This window comes from Triplophysa dalaica, chromosome 13 (assembly GCF_015846415.1).
Source record: "Triplophysa dalaica isolate WHDGS20190420 chromosome 13, ASM1584641v1, whole genome shotgun sequence".
In the NCBI taxonomy this organism is placed as follows: Eukaryota; Metazoa; Chordata; class Actinopteri; order Cypriniformes; family Nemacheilidae; genus Triplophysa; species Triplophysa dalaica.
This window is the reverse complement of record NC_079554.1, coordinates 1,616,404-1,635,027: the sequence shown is the minus strand read 5'-3', so window position 1 is coordinate 1,635,027 and position 18,624 is coordinate 1,616,404. Positions and strand designations below refer to the sequence as shown.

General features: G+C 39.0%; 3 protein-coding genes across 3 annotated transcripts; all 3 read left to right on the top strand.

Annotated features, from left to right (window-relative positions):
- The first annotated feature begins 1,727 nt into the window (after positions 1 to 1,727).
- Positions 1,728 to 9,620, top strand: lats1 (large tumor suppressor kinase 1). Its single transcript, XM_056763600.1, has 8 exons — positions 1,728 to 1,892; positions 2,419 to 2,807; positions 4,974 to 5,121; positions 5,328 to 6,670; positions 7,151 to 7,733; positions 7,996 to 8,178; positions 8,390 to 8,496; positions 8,965 to 9,620. Exons 2-8 carry the CDS (start codon positions 2,490 to 2,492, stop codon positions 9,463 to 9,465), a joined length of 3,183 nt encoding a protein of 1,060 aa, XP_056619578.1. The 5' UTR covers positions 1,728 to 1,892; positions 2,419 to 2,489; the 3' UTR covers positions 9,466 to 9,620.
- Positions 9,621 to 11,430: 1,810 nt separating this feature from the next.
- Positions 11,431 to 12,999, top strand: lyrm2 (LYR motif containing 2). Its single transcript, XM_056763612.1, has 3 exons — positions 11,431 to 11,510; positions 12,314 to 12,454; positions 12,683 to 12,999. The coding sequence occupies exons 1-3, from the start codon at positions 11,466 to 11,468 to the stop codon at positions 12,761 to 12,763; spliced, it is 267 nt and encodes an 88-aa protein (XP_056619590.1). The 5' UTR covers positions 11,431 to 11,465; the 3' UTR covers positions 12,764 to 12,999.
- A 1,179-nt stretch (positions 13,000 to 14,178) lies between these two features.
- LOC130433852 (tripartite motif-containing protein 16-like) lies at positions 14,179 to 17,363 on the top strand. Its single transcript, XM_056763607.1, has 6 exons — positions 14,179 to 14,829; positions 14,946 to 15,041; positions 15,130 to 15,363; positions 15,905 to 16,052; positions 16,164 to 16,211; positions 16,485 to 17,363. Exons 1-6 carry the CDS (start codon positions 14,248 to 14,250, stop codon positions 17,015 to 17,017), a joined length of 1,641 nt encoding a protein of 546 aa, XP_056619585.1. The 5' UTR covers positions 14,179 to 14,247; the 3' UTR covers positions 17,018 to 17,363.
- The last annotated feature ends 1,261 nt before the right edge of the window (positions 17,364 to 18,624 follow it).

The window sequence follows — 18,624 nt, the reverse complement described above, 5'->3', positions numbered from 1 at the left end:
TTTTCGCTGGCCACAGCAATCTGATAGGACACTAATGTTTAGATTTTATATTATTTAAATATTCAGAATACAGAGTACTTCCAGTAAGTTAAATGGATCATTAGCCTTATTTTAGGCTGTTTATGGCTGCCGGATAATGCAGCGATGTAGTGCATTAATAACTAATGTGAGTGTTTATCAGTTTGTCATAACAGCATCAGATCAGAATACAAAATCCACTCTATATACTGCACCGCACCGTTTAAAGGGACAGTTCACACAAAAAGATCATCCTTTCATCCTTGTGTTGTTCCAGCCCTGCATATTTTTTTAAAATGAATGCGAATGAGGATTAATACAGCTGAGCGTTAAAACAACTAAAGTGTTACTTTCAAAACTGACACTTGATGGATGAATACACCTGATTTTAGAGTTATCTTTTTCCTAGCTTTATAAAAATGTGACTACAGTTGAGATTATCAGTGAATTTTAGTTTCAACGTACATCGTATGGTTTAGGAAGACTTGTATTAAAGTGCACATAAGTTAAGGGCTACTTTCATGAAGCTTTTTTTTCCTTATTTGAGCTTGTCCGTACAAATCATCATGTAATTTCTTTGTAAAGGAGAAGCTCTGACGTTGTACCTCTTTTGTCCTTTGTGGAAAGAAAATAATACAGGTTTTGAACGACGAGAGAAGTTATTTTTGTTTGTGAATTGTGCATTGCAGCAGCAAGTATAGCAAAGCTCTTGTGAAATGTTTCACTTCACTGCAGATCTCAGATCAGAAGCTTTTCACAGTATCTATCTGTCGCACTCAGCAGAAGATGTGCCGTCTCATTCAGATCCACACAAGCGCAGTGGATGAAGCTACACACTTCAGTGCTTATTTTGATTGTCAGTGGTTTTCAATGCCAATACTCTGTGCATGTTTGTGTGATTCCTGCACACGCACAAACAGCTCTGAACAAATAAACATACTGCTAAACAAAAAAATTTCCACTTGTCTTTTCTGTTTGGGTTCTAAATATTGTGTACATTATTTAAGGGCTAATTTCATGGAGCTGTTTTGTCATTATTTGAGCTTGTCTCGTGTAATTTCTTTGTAAAAGAGAAGCACTGCCTCCAACATGTTTTTAAAGAATTGATTCTGTTCATGCTGTGTGGAAGGGATTGTTTTGCCACAGATAAAAAGTCTTTCATCATTTATGTCATTCATTAGTGAAACGCAAAAGAAGATACTTCGAGAAATGTTGCATACAATAGAAATGAATGAGGTCCAATGTTGTTACATTTTTATATTATGCTATTTATTATACCTTTCTTTTATCCTTTCATATTTTAGTTGTTCTTAGTTGGCAGATACATATTATACTGAAACACTACTTTAGCTCTCCCTTTTTATCTATTTAAATGTAAGAATATTGTTCATAAATACCCATAGATATTATAAATAAGCAGACTGCTAGCTATTTATTATCTCTATGTTAAACATCTACCTTTTTATAAATGAAACGATATATTTTTACTTATGCCATAAGGAACAAAACAATTAGAAATATATTTTTTTTACGTTACATGAAATATTTATTCTTAAGAAACAGATGAAATAGTATAATCTGTAATAGCGTCTCTTGCACGTGTTATTGTTTAAATCATTTTGTAAATAATTTTACGAGCGAGAAAAGCTTCTGTGAGGGGCGGGGACTCGTCTACATCCGGGCCACCCGTGAGGGGGAGGGGCGTCAAGGTTGCCCCATCCGGGCTCTTGTGACGCGCATGACAGCCGTTGTAAATCTCAAGACGACAGTAAATACCGCAGAGAAGCCGAATAAGTTCATCTGTGACAAACAGCAGAGCGGTTCCTCATGATCTGACACATACATGTACATTAACATTGTACCCGAAATAAACGGTAAGTGACGTCAATTCTATGCGGCGTTTATTACGGCTAACATATCGCTCATCTTTAGGCCTCAGTCACCTGTTAAAGCGTTTCATACGTGAATTAGCAGCTTTAAAATCCACACGAGAGCTATATGATATTTAAAGCTTATAATGGTTTTGAACATTTATACCAAATGTCCTGCTAAGGTATGCTACACTAGCGATGTGTAACGCTATAAGACACTTAAAAGAGCAGTGAACATCCCAGTCTGTTGTTATGGGCTTTGTCCTGTTCAGTCATGTATGAGGTCTAGTGAGCTTATAACATGGACTTATATAGAAATATGTTTTATTTATGATCCTGAATGATCAGTTTTACTAACAGACTGTTTTCTTTCTATCTGTAAACATGTTGTTTTGGGGGGAGGGGTTAATGTATATGTGTGTAATCAAATCCCTGACTGGTTTAAGTTGATTCTGCAAATCATAAATGAAAAGCTAATGTTTACATCAGAGTCCATATACAGATGCACTGACGTCTCTCTAATGTGCAGGTGCGGACGGCTTCAGATCCTGACTGTTCTACACATCTTCACTGCCTTTGCACTTAACGTATGAGTTTTACATGAAGAGGGCCGAGAAACCCGAGGGATACAGACAGATGCGACCCAAGACGTTTCCTGCAAGCAACTGCAGTGGGAACAGTCAACAGATGCTCCAGGAGATCCGGGAGAGCCTGCGGAACCTCTCCCGGCCGTCGGACGCCATCAAGGCCGACATGAACGCCGCGAAGGGTTCCCTGGACGACCCCCGACAACAGGGGCGCAGTACCAACCCCAAGAACCCCCATCACAGAGCCCTACAGGAGATCCGCGAATCTCTGATGCCGTTCGCCATCAACAAGCGCATGCTGCAGGAGCTACAAGATGCAGGTTTTGATGAGGTTTGTCAAATCGCTGAAAATGCTGAGAGGGTTAACTCTAACATGTCAGATCCATCATTTGTGTTAAGAATGTTCTCTGCTGTCACTTCATAATTTTGCTTATTTGAGAAATGATGGCATGGTATGTCGCCAGACAAGCTCTAGGTAAAATAAAGAGCTCAGAATGCCATCACTCAAATGCTCAACTTTGGGTGTGATGTAGCGATCGGAATGGAAAATGTACACGTTTGTTGAGTAAAAAGGTTCTGTGTTAAAAAAAATATTCTTATGCATTTTTTAACCTTACGATGTGATCGCGCTACACTTTCAGCTTGTTTTTACTTTGGGCAGCGTAATAAATAATGTATATGACGGTGATGTCATGGTCTAGAAAATCTGTAGTACATCACTTATAATAATAATTTATTATAATCTATCAGAAGCTCATTTCTAATTCTTTTAGGGAAATGTTTGATGACCGGTTTTATAAAGTGGTTGTTTTTTTTTCACCTCAGAGGAGTACCACTGACCATCATTTTACTTTAAAGTAGTTAAAAAGAATTTCTGCATTTCAACACTCTTTTAGAAGAATTTTGTATTTTGCAAATACGTCCTGACTAATACATCCAATAATTTATGGAGCATTTGCATTCCTGTCAATCATTTATATCCATATTTATTTTGCAATATTTGATTTTAGTTTGTAAACTATAATAATATATGCAGGTGTATGTGATTGTATTTGTAAAAGAACATTGAGGTACATGGAGTACTGAACAATTAACACAAACATCATACATCAGTGCAGGAGACGTCATGTGTTTACAGCAGTGTTTCTGCGATCAACAGTATTCAGGAATGTGTCTCTACCCACTCAGCTTTCACACCAGTTATCACGTTTTTGTTTTTGGGTTCTTGTTTGGTAACTTGGCCTTGTATTTATCACTTTGAAGGCAGCTGCACTGTTCAAGTTATGTTGAGTATGTTTTAAATTTTGTGTTGCATGTTTTTATACACACTCTTGTGCTCAGAAGGATGTATAATGTATTTAGACATAGAATGCCTTATACAGATCGTAACACATCAGAACCCAATATTTGTCCCGTTTTTATGTGCAGTACATCAGATCTATGTCAGAGTTAAGTCACATCTAGAGCGGGAATATACCTCTCAATAAATGATGCAACAGCTGAAAATACATAAAGTAAAAACCAAGACATGAGGTCAAAAGAACTGCCAGTAGAACTCTGAGACAGATCTGGTGAAAAAACCCCAAGCAGATCTCTTACTTGAGCTGACCCAAACTGAGCCGTCAACGGAGAAGTGTCTTTGTTAGAGTAGTGACCAAGAAGCTGATGATCACTCTGGTTGAGCTCCATGGTCATATATGGAGATTGGAGAAACTTACAGAAGCACAAACATCACAGCAACACTCCACCAATCTGGGTTTTATGGCCGACTGGGCAGACTCAACCTTTGCTCAGTGAAGACATGAACAACTTGAAATATGCAAAAACATACTTCAACGAATCTTTCAAACTGTCAGAAGCAAGATTCTCTGGTCCCATGGATCTTAGTTTCATGCAGTTCAGTTTCTGGAGAAAACCAGGCACTGCTCAACACCTGTACAATACCATCTCAACAGTAAAGTGTGGTGGAAACAGCATCATGATGTGAGGTGTTTTTCAGCTGCAGGGACTGGGGCTTTTGTCAGAGTTAAAGACCTTACATAATGAAACGTTATCTTTTTATTATATTAGAATAAGCCATTTCTATTTACATACACTGCGACATCTTATTTTTGTATCCGCCGCCGTAGTTGTTCGAACGGTAGGGATGGAGTGAGCTCTTGTTTGCAATTCAAAACTTCACCCCATGATTCTGCAAAATTTTAATGGACCTTTAAATTTTTTTAAAAAGAGTTTTTATAAACTATTGTTTTATTAACACAAATAGTGTTATTATAGTATAATTGATCATGTTAATTATAACCATACACCATATTAACATGGGACATTAATAAAGAAAAGTATAAAGTTATGCCATTACAAATTTGAAAAGGTTTTCGATGAATTTACGTATTTTTATAAAACAAATGTATTTAGATGCTTTGTAGAAATGTTAACGCTTATCAGTCTTGATGTGAATGTCCCGTCCTCATGTTCTATGTGTGCTGTGTGTGTACAGGAGTTGGTGGTTCATGCTCTGAAACAGACGGACAGTCGCAGCGTGCAGGCAGCTGTGGACTACATCAGTAGAAACTTCCAGGTACCTTTGAGGGAGCACATCCCTGCCGCTGCCGTGCGTCCGGTAAACCCGGCTTTAAAGCAAGCAGGTAAATATCTTAACTCATTAAAGGCAAAATATTTACTCTTAACATTTCAAGACAATCTGCAGCATCATTTAATATAACAGCGGGACGTGTCAAGTAAATAATCATTGTCAATTCAAACTCTATTTGTCTTCTATTGGTGCTTAGATAGCAAATAACCAAGTCAGAATTCTCTGGTTGTTGTTCACATATGAATGTGTCCTCACTAGGTCCATCTCAAGGTCAGCAGCCAGTGTTGCGACGGCCAAGCTGGAAAGGCTCTAAGGAATCTCTGGCCCCACAGCGGCACAGCGCTCTGCTTACTGATGGCATAATATACCGCCCGAGTAGCCCAGGACCTCAGGGTGACCTCACACGACCAGCAAACTTCCCTCAAAATCTCTCACGCCAAGTGCGCAGCATCACCCCTCCTCCCTCCTCGTGGGACTCCAATAACAAGCGTGGTTCTGGGAACCTCGATTATCTAGTTCCCCGGATCTCCCCTGTGCCTCAGGGACCCCGGCCCGACAGCTACATCAACCCTCCGTCCCAGGCTCAGCGAGGCCTCAGTCCAGTGCCGGTGGGTCGGCAGCCCATCATCATGCAGAACACCGGGGGCAGTAGATTCACTTTTCCCCCATCCTGGCCTCAGAATGGCAACGGACAGTGCGATTACACAGGCAGCCGACAGCCCCCCCCTCCTCCGTATCCCATGCACCAGTCGAGTAGACAGAGTCCCACGGCTCTGCAGTTGCAGTCCAGCGCAGCCGCACCCTCAAACGGATCCAACCTTCCCTCGAGCATGCTGGTCCCCAACCGCAACAGTCACAACCTTGAGATGTACAACCTTGGAGTGATGCCCCAAGTCAGACAGCCCGTGCAGCAGCCTCAGATGTCCCCTGGACATAACTGTAAACAGGAAGTTCCTCCGTCATGGCCACACAGCGTCCCAGGACGCTCAAACTCCTTCACCAACACTCAGTCCAGTGGGCGGCAGTGTCCCAGCTCTCAGCCGTCCGCCACTACCGTCGCCACCACTGTCACCACCATTACGCAAGCTCCCATCCTGCAGCCGGTAAAGAGCATGCGCGTGCAGAAACCGGAGCTGCACACCGCTGTGGCCCCAACCCACCCACCCTGGGTGCAGCAGCCGACCCCTCCGCCCAACGTCTATCAAGAACCGGTGACTGCACCCGAAGTCCCGAGTTACCAAGGGCCACCCCCTCCTTACCCTAAATACCTGCTCCAACAGCCACCTCCACCAGGGTATGACTCTAACCCCGCTCCCAAACCAAGCAGCAAAGAAGAGGACTGGCCGGAAAACGATGCCGACAGCACCTGCTCCAGCGAACGCCCCGAGAGCTCGGAGGAACGCGAGAAGAAACAGATCACGACGTCTCCCGTACCCGTGCGGCGTAATAAACGGGACGAGGATCGTAAAGGGGAAAGTCGGCTTCCCGTGTATTCGGTGCAGGCCTTTAAGTTCTTCATGGAGCAGCATGTGGAGAACATATTGAAGAATCACCAACAGAGACACAGAAGAAAGAAACAGCTGGAGAGCGAGATGCAACGGGTGAGCGTGACTCTTCTCGTGTAACGTTCTCTCTTTACTCCTCTGCTCTGCTGTTTCATTTCTATTGACTGCAACTGTTTTTCTGTCCTTTCCCTTTGTCCTCTTCTTCTCTATCTTTCAGTTTATGGATGTTCTCTCTTTTCTGTCTGATCAGCTGGTTTTCATACTTTCCTAAGGTTTCTTCTGGAGTGTTCTTCACTCGAATGTGGTAAAGTAAGACTTATCTTGGGCGTGATGGTCTCAAGGGTTTCTTGCAACACATTTCAAGTGTCTCGTACATCACTGTAGGAAACTCACATGCGTTGCATGGTTTGCTGGATGTTGCCTGCCAGTGTTTTCAATACCCCATGTGTGATCAGTCCTTGTGTTGTATCAGAAATCATTTGAGTGAATCCATTTTTGAGAGGTCACCCGTGTGTTTTTGCATTGTGTAAGTATGTACAGTATGTATTGTGTTTAAATGGCATTTTGTGTGTGCAGGTGGGGCTGTCGGGCGATGCGCAGGAGCAGATGCGCATGATGCTCTGCCAAAAAGAGTCCAACTACATCCGTCTCAAGCGTGCCAAAATGGAAAAATCCATGTTCGAGAAGATCAAGACTCTGGGAATCGGAGCGTTCGGTGAGGTGTGCTTGGCACGGAAAGTGGACACGGGAGCACTGTACGCCATGAAGACCCTCCGTAAAAAAGATGTGCTGTTGAGGAACCAGGTGGCCCACGTGAAAGCAGAGAGAGATATTCTCGCCGAAGCAGACAACGAGTGGGTCGTCCGCTTGTACTACTCTTTCCAGGATAAAGATAACTTGTATTTTGTCATGGACTACATCCCTGGTGGCGACATGATGAGTCTGCTGATCAGGATGGGCATATTCCAAGAGGACTTGGCCCGGTTTTACATCGCAGAACTTACATGTGCTGTGGAAAGTGTCCACAAAATGGGTTTCATCCACCGAGACATCAAACCAGACAACATTCTGATAGATCGGGACGGACATATCAAACTGACGGACTTTGGCCTGTGCACGGGGTTCCGCTGGACGCACGACTCCAAATACTACCAGAGCGGTGAGCCAATGATCAAGCAGAAAAGAATAAGATTTGTAGTGCTGTCCGGTCACAAGTATATATTAAGGAATTTGAGTTATATATATTCGTAGTTATACATAATGTAAATTATGTTTAAATATATAATTGTGATCATTCACGATTAATCTATTAATTGAAGATTAGATGCTAAATATAATGTTGATTAAGATTTGTAATACATAATATCTATAAATATTAATGTTTTTGGTTGATATATTCAAGCTTTTGTGTCTGTTGTCAGGTGATCACGTGCGTCAGGACAGTATGGACTTCAGTAAGGAATGGGAGGATCCAGCTAACTGCCGCTGTGCAGATCGACTGAAGCCGCTGGAGCGCAGAGCAGCTCGACAACATCAGCGCTGTCTGGCACATTCACTCGTGGGAACACCAAATTACATCGCACCCGAGGTTCTGCTGCGCACAGGTATACACTCTTTAACATTTACTTTATTGTCATTCAGCATGTGACCAGATGTGACTAAATCACATGGGGTTCTTAAACTCTCTTGTTTTCTTCATTTTGAGGCAGCTCCTCTTGTTGACCCATAACATAGTTGTCTGCAAGTGTAAATCCAGTGTAAAATGGCTGTAACAGTTGATATGATTTGTCCTGAAACACATTTCTATTGGCTCAGGTTACACACAGCTGTGTGATTGGTGGAGTGTTGGTGTTATCCTTTATGAGATGTTGGTCGGTCAGCCTCCTTTCCTGGCAACGACTCCTCTTGAGACCCAGATGAAGGTGAGATGGTGTGATTGTGCAGAAATGTCTCATGTCATGTGTTGGTGGAGGTCCAGTGGAAAGAGCGCCGATATGTTGGATAACCTGAGTTGAAGTCCCGCCTCGTGGTCCTTTCTCAGCTCCTGTGCTCCTCTCTCATCCCGTGGCTTTCTGTCTCTCTCTCCAGTGTCCTATCAAAGAATGCCCAAAAGGTGTCACGTGTTTGGTTTAATGACCAGTCTAAATTGTTAAATTAAGCTTACTTTAAGCTGGTTTTGGTAACATTTTATTTATAATTTTAAATCTTTCTTATTTTTTGTTACGTAAGTGTATAATGTTGTGAGGGGTTAGTGAAGCTGTTGGCTAATCATGAAAAAGTCTCAAGGACTTAGCTTGACCCGAGGCATCAATAAAAACAGCAGCTGATCATCATATATCGATTGACGTACAACATTATAATGTGTATGTAAACCTTTGTATCTCTCACAGGTGATCAACTGGCAGACGATGCTACACATCCCCCCGCAAGCCAAGCTGAGTCCTGAGGCTACTGATCTCATCCTCAAGCTCTGCCGTGGCCCAGAGGACCGGCTCGGGAAAAACAGAGCCGACGAGATCAAAGCCCAGCCCTTCTTCAAGACCATTGACTTCTCCACGGACCTCAGGCAGCAACACCACGCGCCTTACATCCCCAAAATCACACACTGCACAGACACCTCCAACTTCGACCCTGTGGACCCTGACAAACTGTGGAGCGACGACGCCGACAGCAATCACAACGACACGCTCAACCGCTGGTTCAAGAACGGCAAGCACCCGGAGCACGCCTTCTACGAGTTCACCTTCCGCCGCTTCTTTGACGATAACGGCCACCCGTACAGCTGTCCCAAACCCATCGAAAGTGAAGGGTACGGTACGGAGGACGACGAGCCTGTCAACTCTTCTGAAGGGCTGGGGGCGGAGCCGGGCCGGGATCTGGTGTATGTTTAGCGTGAATCTGAAACGCTTGAGAACATGTCTGGGTCACATTTGACCCCAAAAATATAACTATTTTTTCATTTTACTCTCACGACTCTAATGTAATTTTTTACGGTTTTACATGCAAATTGAAATGATCAGCAATATTAAAGTGTAATATTTATAGATCATGTTATTTGTTTTGCCTTTTAAAATCATAACAGTCATACGGTTAAATCTGCTGTATTAGTGATGAGAATCTAAAGAGTTTCACCATTGAGAACTTGATTTATAATAATGAGATAGACCACATTTTATTCAGCGTTTAGTGTCTCTTGATTTTGGGGTGAGATGATAGCCGGACATGTCTTCATGACAAAAGGTGTTTTAAATGTTCTCTCTTTCATCTCTTCTGGTGTGAATGTGGCGTCTGTCGTGACACTTTGTGCTGTATTTATTTTTTCTGTTCAGGATTCACATGTCTGGTGCCTTTAGACAGCTGAGAATCTAATGATGCAGTGGAACTATGTATTTTTTTAACTTATTGAAAGACTTTAAACTAGTTGCATAATTCTTTGATTAGATAATGTCTGTATTTATGATTGTGTTGATTTGCCCATCGACAGACTGCACAGGTTTCATCTCTCTTTCACTGACACTATGAAGGGCGTCCATGTAGTCTGCACAGCTCACCGTTGATTTATATCTCGAGAGAAAACATTGTACATTCTTCCTCCTCTCTGTTTGTTTCTATTTATATACACACACAGATTGTATATATAAATTATGCAGTGTATTTTTGTAAATTGTTTTTCAGTCTTAAATGGTTAGGAGGTAAACTGTGGGTAATAATGTTTTCATATTCTCTCTACTGTACTCTACAAATAATGATCAACATGTATAAACTCATTATCAGTATATGATGTTAAAATGCCTTTGACTCCAGATGTCTGAGAAACACATTGGAGAAGCCCTGCACTGGTTTCTCTGCTATGTCACTACCAAAGCCTTTCGTTTATCAACAAGAAACACTACACAACTGTGTTATGATCATTGATCTTTTATAATTCATATTTTTTATATTTGTCTTGTATCTTGTGCAGCTCTGAATGTATTGAACACTATTTCTTGGATTAAGCTGGTGTTTTTTTGCCCAAAAATGTGCAGCTATAGATATTTTGAGTAGTAAATTTGTCTTGAATGTGGAAGGGGTGGGGTGGTGATCAATAAAAGCACAAAACATGTCTTATTTCTGTCTTCATGTCTGCTTTTGTTTGACAAATGTGCAATGCAGCTTTCATACATGTAAAACATGTTTTCTAGATAGTAAGAATATTTGACTTGAAGTTTTTAAATGTAAAATTAAATCTGAATCACTGATTAAAGAAGATCCCCCAAAATATATAAAATAATCCATAAAGGCTCTCAATTATTTACATATTACACAAACAAAAGCTCAAGAAACAATCCATGCTAGCATACCCCAATGCCTCATTTAACATTTATCATCTTTTATGTATAGAATTGTGAAAACGAGTAACATACTTAACTTTATTGCACACTTATATATAAAAAGACAATTTAAAGGTGGTTTAGTTTCAATGACAGAACAAACGTAGGACTATTAGTTCAACAAAATGACTTTTAATTTGTAGAATTTTAAAATGTGTTTGGAACAAGGTTTTCAAACTGGCTCTGTGGACCCTTTGACCAAAGTACTGCATGGGGTTTACATATATTTAGATGTGTTTTTATATTATAATCAATGTGTGACATCTTGAATATTTGAATGACCATTCATAACTATTTAAATTTAATGCAAATTACGATTACAATTCACCATCATCCTATTCGGGAATTGCACTGGATTAATTCTCGATTTAATCCTGCATTTCTAGTAATTGATGATAACTCCAAAAATATAGTCCTAATGAAGGACTTTTATTGTGACGTAAACTTTTCCTGCGTCGCTTTTGTGACGCCACCACTTCTGACCAATGAGAAATCACCTTTGGATCGACGAGCTCCGCAACATGGCCGCCTCTAGATTACCATTAGCCGCTCTGACTCTCAAACAGGTACATTTACTATTTTTCTTTATTACACGGATAAATCAAACATATGAATACCTGCTATATAAGAATCTGATAACTGACCCGATAAACAAATTATATACCCACGCGTTTTGCATGTCTGCGCGATTGTTGTTGGTCCTTTTGCGCATGCGCCATACTGAAGTAAAAGACAGCAGTTTCTGCGACTGGTTTAAAATGATTATATAACGCGGATTAAACTCACTTAACTGGTAAAACAGTGCAAGCACAAGAGTGACTACTTATCATCGTATTATTTATTAGATCACAAGTATATAAACCTGACAATATTGCGTCATTGTGAAAAGCGTAATTGTCTACTTTTGCAGAATTTTTGTTGTTGTATTTAAACTCAAGTCAAGTGTTAACTTTCAATCATATTAAGACAGCAGTTTGTTCGGTATGAAAGCTTCTGCGCTGTTTTATTGGTCTCTGTGTGTATTACGTCAGTACACATGTTACTGCGCTCGTGCAGTGTTATAATGATATAGTTTTTAAAAGCTGGAACACAAATTCACAGACAGTTCATGAAGATCATATACACTACAAACTGTAGACTCAGCCAGAAACATTATCATTATATCAAAACATGTCCAGCTGACAAAAATATATCAAATATTTGTATTATGTTTTATATAATGATCTGTCAATTATTCATGTATTAATATGATGCATGCATGGAATGAACAATGATCATATTATTAATTAATTAATTTATTATTATTATATTTTGCACATGGATGTTGGCAAGTAAAGTAAAGAACTGTTGCATGTGTTGTTGTGGGCAGTTTTTACAGAGGCAGAGAGTTCTAGGAATGTACAGAGATTTGCTTCGATCCATCTGCAAAGTACCGAATGAGTCCGACCGCAGATATCTGAGAGACTGGGCCAGAGAAGAGTTCAAGAGGAACAAGAGCGAAACGGATCAGGTCAACCCTTCTTTCCATTTGACACTTTTAAAGAGTTTGTCACTGTCTGGTCCGAATGAGACCTGTTAAGTTGTTTTTATAGTTTACAATGTTTATTTTAAGGATAAAATAAATGTGCAAAAATGCCATGTATCCTATTCTGAATGTATGTATGATGTATATTTGATCTTTGCTTTAAAACAACGCATCATAAAATAAGTGCTATTTTAATACATTTGAATTCTGCAGGATGTGGTCCGTATGATGATCACACAAGCACACAATCATCTGGAGGATTTGAGAAAATCTCTGGCTTTGGCTGGATGCTGAAACTGTACAGCAGGACCGTCTGTGTCTTCTGTTTTTAACAACAGTCTGAAGAGAAATATTTGCTCTTTATCTACAGACGTACATTATAACGTCAAAGGAGATTTATTTAATATTTTTTTCATATTTCAAATGTATGAATATTTATCTTCTCAATTTGCCAGATGTATGCTACATATCCTCCTGTGTTTTCATAATTGATGTGCAGCTGATTTCACAATAAATAAACATAAATGTCATGACTTCTTCAGTTAGTGATTATCAAGCAAACCATTGAGAACACAGAAATGATCCGCACAGACCAAAGAACAGATTCTTAAAAAAAAAACACAAAAAAAGATAAAGAATATCTGATGTTTTCAAGGTTGATTATTAAAGATGAAGAAAGATGGACTGGCCATGAACATTAATAACTTCTGGTAAACTTCTGCTATAACAAAAGTCCTCCACCATGAGATGTGTTACAGGAAACGTTTATAGGAAAAATCCAAACTAACAAAACTGTGAATTACATCTGGACATTGAAGCATTGAAAGTTTAAATAAGTGATTTATAAATATATGTTATGACATTATAAACTGTTAATGTTAGCACTAATGATTCATTTTATGTCACTAAGCGAACAATGAAAGACATCATTTTCTTTGCTAGACTATCAGATATTTATTATTGCACAGTAAATTTTAATGTATATCTGTGCATATATATTAGCATTCAAAATCCTTTTCATTATGTGATGTTCCTTTATGTAAAACAATTTTACACATGTTGATGTTTAAACTCATTGAGACGGTTACCTTCAAACAGGACTAGGCCTTAGTTAAAATACGATATTTATGTTTTAAAAACATACTTTACAAAAGAAGATTACTGTGTGCCTATATTTTAAGATGTGTCCGTGCAAGTTGATTTCGATCAAGACATTTAACATTTAAGTTTTTATTTAAGACCTGTCAATGAAAGTTTTGAATGCCTGTGTGTTCTAAATGTGAGTTTTGTCAATGTTTATATCTGTAATGAAAACTGATTCATACTAAAAGCCGCAAAACTTCTGAATTAATTTCATAGCGACTTTAAACATCAAATTAGTTAGTAGTTACAAACTAGTTTCTGTATAGCCCAATGTAAAAAAATCTTCCTTTACAATATTCTCTCAACAAAGATAATAAAATAATTTTAACAAAGAATATTATTTAGTTTATACTGAAAGAGATTAATCTTCATCATTAGATTATTTGGTTTGGTTTTGTATGACTGAAATATCTGCTCAGAGCCGTTTCAAATATTGTCATCATGCAGGAGACTTTCCTTAAATAAAGCACTTTGCTGTCATCTAGTGGACGTGTTTATTATATCACTTGTCAAAGCTGTTTCATGTGTTTCATAATCTGAAGCAGGAAGTCTTTCAGTTCAGAGAATCAGAAACTGAACTCTCATCAATCTGTGGAGTGTTTGGTGTTTCTATCTGTGTGTGTTCATACGGTGAAATGGCAGAAGCGAGTATTTCAGACGATCACTTCATGTGTTCAGTGTGTCTGGATCTACTGAAGGATCCAGTGACTGTTCCCTGTGGACACACTTACTGTATGAGATGTATCACAGACTGCTGGAATCAAGAAGATCAGACGAGAATCTACAGCTGCCCTCAGTGCAGACAAACCTTCAGTCCAAGACCTGTTTTAGCAAAGAATGTGATGTTTGCTGAGATGATGGAGAAACTGAAGAAGACTAAAGTCAAATGTGCTGTTTCTGATCAGTGTTCCTCTGGAGCTGGAGATGTGGAGTGTGACGTCTGTACTGGAAGAAAACACAAAGCCATCAAATCCTGTCTGCTGTGTCTCAACTCTTACTGTCAAACTCATGTTGAGCAACACGAGAATCTCTTCAGAGGTCAAAGACACAACCTGATAGACGCCACTGCACCACTTCATGACATGATCTGCCCTCAACATGACAAGATTCTGGAGATTTACTGTCGCACGGATCAGAAGCTTATATGTACTCTGTGTATAGATGAACACAGAACACATGACACTATATCAGCAGCTGCAGCATGGACGGAGAAACAGGTGCTTATTTTATTTTGAAATAAAATGTTTTCATTTCATAGAAGTTTACTGAGATATATGATGATTAAATAGTTCAAACAGACTCTATTATTCAGTCTTTGTGTTCAATGTTTCAGAGTCAGTTTGGAGAAACAAAGAATAAAGTTCAGCAGCAGATCCAGAAGAAACAGAAAGACCTTCAGAAGATCAAAGATGTTGTGGAGTCTCACAAGGTGAGTTTGGAGCAGAAGATCTCAGAAGAGTCTCAGTGAAGTCTCAGTGTGTCTCACAGTAATGTGTGTGTGTGTGTGTGTGTAACAGCGGTGTGCACAGACAGCAGTGGACGACTGTGAGATGATGTTTACTGAACTGATCTCATCCATTGAGAGAAGACGCTCTGAGGTGACACAGCTGATCAGAGATCAGGAGACGGCTGCAGTGAGTTCAGCTGAAGGACTCTTGGAGCGACTGAAGCAGGAGATTGATGATCTGAGGAGGAGAGACGCTGAGCTGGAGAAGCTTTTACACACACAACATCACATCCATTTGCTGCAGGTAACAGAAGGACATTTTGTCAAATGCTGTTTTTATTCTTTTATTTGAATCATGTAAATTGCAGTAATGTGCTGATTTATTACAAAAGTGCAATAATATGAATCATCTTACAGAGTAATTTGAAAATAATTCAGTTCTTCAAAAAAGAAAATAATGTCTGACATACATTATACATTTTAAATGATATTAACTATTCACATGTTTCATTAGATTTGTCTATGTTTGGTTAATAAAAACTGAGAAATATCCATCATTATTGAGACCTTCTGCAGATTGTTGTGTCTGAACATTGAATCATTTTTAGCCCTTTAAATACTAGATTATGATGTTTCATTGCACATTTCCATTCAAGTTCTCTTCATGACCTCTAATCCACCTACAAGGAAATAAATTGTGTAAGAATGTTGGAGGAATGTGATTGTAAAAGTGCTGTATAGAGCTGTTGAAGATGTAGAAGTAAAGATGAAGATGATGATGAACGTGACAGTAGTTCTGAAGTGTGAAGTCATGATGGTGTTTGTGTGTTTATTTGATGTTGTAGAGTTTTCAGTCTCTCTCTGCACCTCCTGAATCTCCAGACGACATCAGTGGGACTTTCCTCTTTTCTTTTGATGCTGTGAGAGAATCTGTCCGTCAGCTGAGAGACAAACTGCAGGATTTCTGCACACAGCACATGAGAAAGATCTCCGGTAAAACACTGAACATTCATCATCTCATCAAATCTGACGTCATATTAGAAATACAGTCCAGAGAATGAATATCATGAGATTGACACTGTTTCTATCTGCTGATTTCTACAGACACACACACCAACACTGTCCCCAGGATCAGAGACTACTTCCTTCAATGTAAAGTACACAATAACACACACTGAGATTGATGAAATATCTCCTCTAAAGGATGATCTGAACAATGAAAGAAAACATCATCTGTGTTTCTAATAAATATAAATCAATAATAATCCTCTGGGACTCCTGACATCTAAAACAAACTTGTATTTCGTGCTTAAAGATGAACTGAATAGTGACTCTGAATAGTTAGAAAGTGTTCAGATAAAACACATTGAACAGATGTTTATTTTCATCTTTAAATTCATCATTCTGTATCGTTTTCTTCCTCAGATTCTCTTCAGTTGACTCTGGATCTAAACACAGTGAATAAACACCTCCATCTGTCTGAGAACAACAGAGAGATTACACACACTTACACACAGCATCAGTATCCTGATCATCCAGACAGATTTAATGATGTGTATCAGGTGTTGTGTAGAGAGAGTGTGTGTGGACGCTCTTACTGGGAGATTGAGTGGAGTGGTGGTGTTGTGTTTATATCAGTGTCATATAAGAGCATCATGAGGAAGGGACGGGGTCATGAGTGTGAGTTTGGATGTAATGATCAGTCCAGGAGTTTGATCTGTCGTGACTCCAGTTACTCATTCAAACACAATAACAAACACACTAAACTCTCTGTAAAGATCAGATCTGATAGAATAGGAGTGTATGTGGATGAGAGAGCAGGAATTCTGTCCTTCTACAGCGTCTCTGACACAATGACCCTCATCCACAGCATCAGCACCACATTCACTCAACCTCTCTATCCTGGATTTACTGTCTGGTCTAATTCAAAACTGAAACTCTGTGATCTAACAATGTAGATAATACAGAAATTAAACAAATCAAATCATATTTTATAAAAAATAATCAAGTATACATTTGACATCTGGTGATAATTCAGTGGTTGATGTTAAAATGTAAAAGTCTGGATTAAACGTGAGTGAGTGAATATTTGAAGAAAAGATTGTAATAATTAGACTTTATTTTGTGTAATTGATGTTCATGATGTGATGATTTCCAGAGGTTTGATTCATTGATGTTGTTGTGAATGATTGTTTCAGCACATATATCATCATGTGTGTGTTTGTCTACTGTAGAATCACATCGATGCTGATAAAGAGTCCAACAGCATCACTGTCAGTGTCATATTGATGTTTTAATAAAGACAATAAACTCTCATGACACTGAAAACTTCTGTCACTTTACTTTCCATTTTCAGCTTCAACATGACAACATTTACACAACAAAAACATCAAAATCATCACAAAAACAAGCATAGAAAACACACAACAGGACTAAAGGCATGAATGAAACTTGACTTGTTTACTTTCTCACAGATATCATATCGATACATTTCTAATTCCACTATTTCTTTAAACACATTTGATCTTTATATCTAACACAATTGAATATGTTTATAGATATTAATTTGTGTGAATTGAAGAACATTTTTCTTACACACGTGCTGTGTTAAGTATGATCAGGACTTTTACAGTGACATCACACAACCTAACAGTCTTCTCAATCAGGCCACACAGTATTTAACTGATCTGTTGCAGCTTTACACCTCGTCAAGGTCCCTCAGATCTACAAATTCTGGTCTGATACAAGTTCCAAGGACAAGATTAAAAGACTAAAGAGTAAAAAACAGAGGTGACCGCTGCCCCCAAACCATGGAATAGCCCCCCGCTATATATTAGAACTGCCCCGTCTCTATCTATTTCAAGTCCTCTCTAGATACTTATTATTGTTATTCCCTGATATACTGTTTGAGGACTTTACATTTGAGGAAACCTTCACTTATGTACAACATGTGTTTTATTAAGTATTATTGCATTTTTATCATTTTACATTTTTGTGTTGTGTGTTTTAATTGTTGGATCAACATGAACTTCTGCTCTTTCTTCTTCATATCTACACTTCTGAACTGTATCTTCCTCTTACAGCCGTGTTTTCATCTCTTCATTCTCTGATGTTTGTTTTCTCTCAGTGTCTGTGTGAGATCTGCCGTCTTTTATTATCTGGGAGTTCACAGACATGATTTGCACACGTCAGTCCAACAAAGAAACTTATCAAACACCTCAGTTATGATGAGAAATCTTTTGTTGAGCTGTTGTGACGGCTGTTTACTGTCATAAAGAAACACTTCATGTCATTTAAATCTCAGCAGAACAAAGACATTAATAAAGGTTTGGAACAATCTGAAGGTGAGTAAATGATGACAGAATTCTCATGTTTGGGTGAAGTGTCAGTTTAATCTCAGTGCTGTTCGCTGTGGTTTCATATCATTTCTCATGAACAGTTTTTTTCATTCTTCATGATTTCATTGTGTTATTTTTGTGTATGTATCACACAACTGCTATATTTGTAACTACAATTAAGAACATAGTAATCCTGGAGTGGTTGAGCTGTGTTTGTGGATTCATGA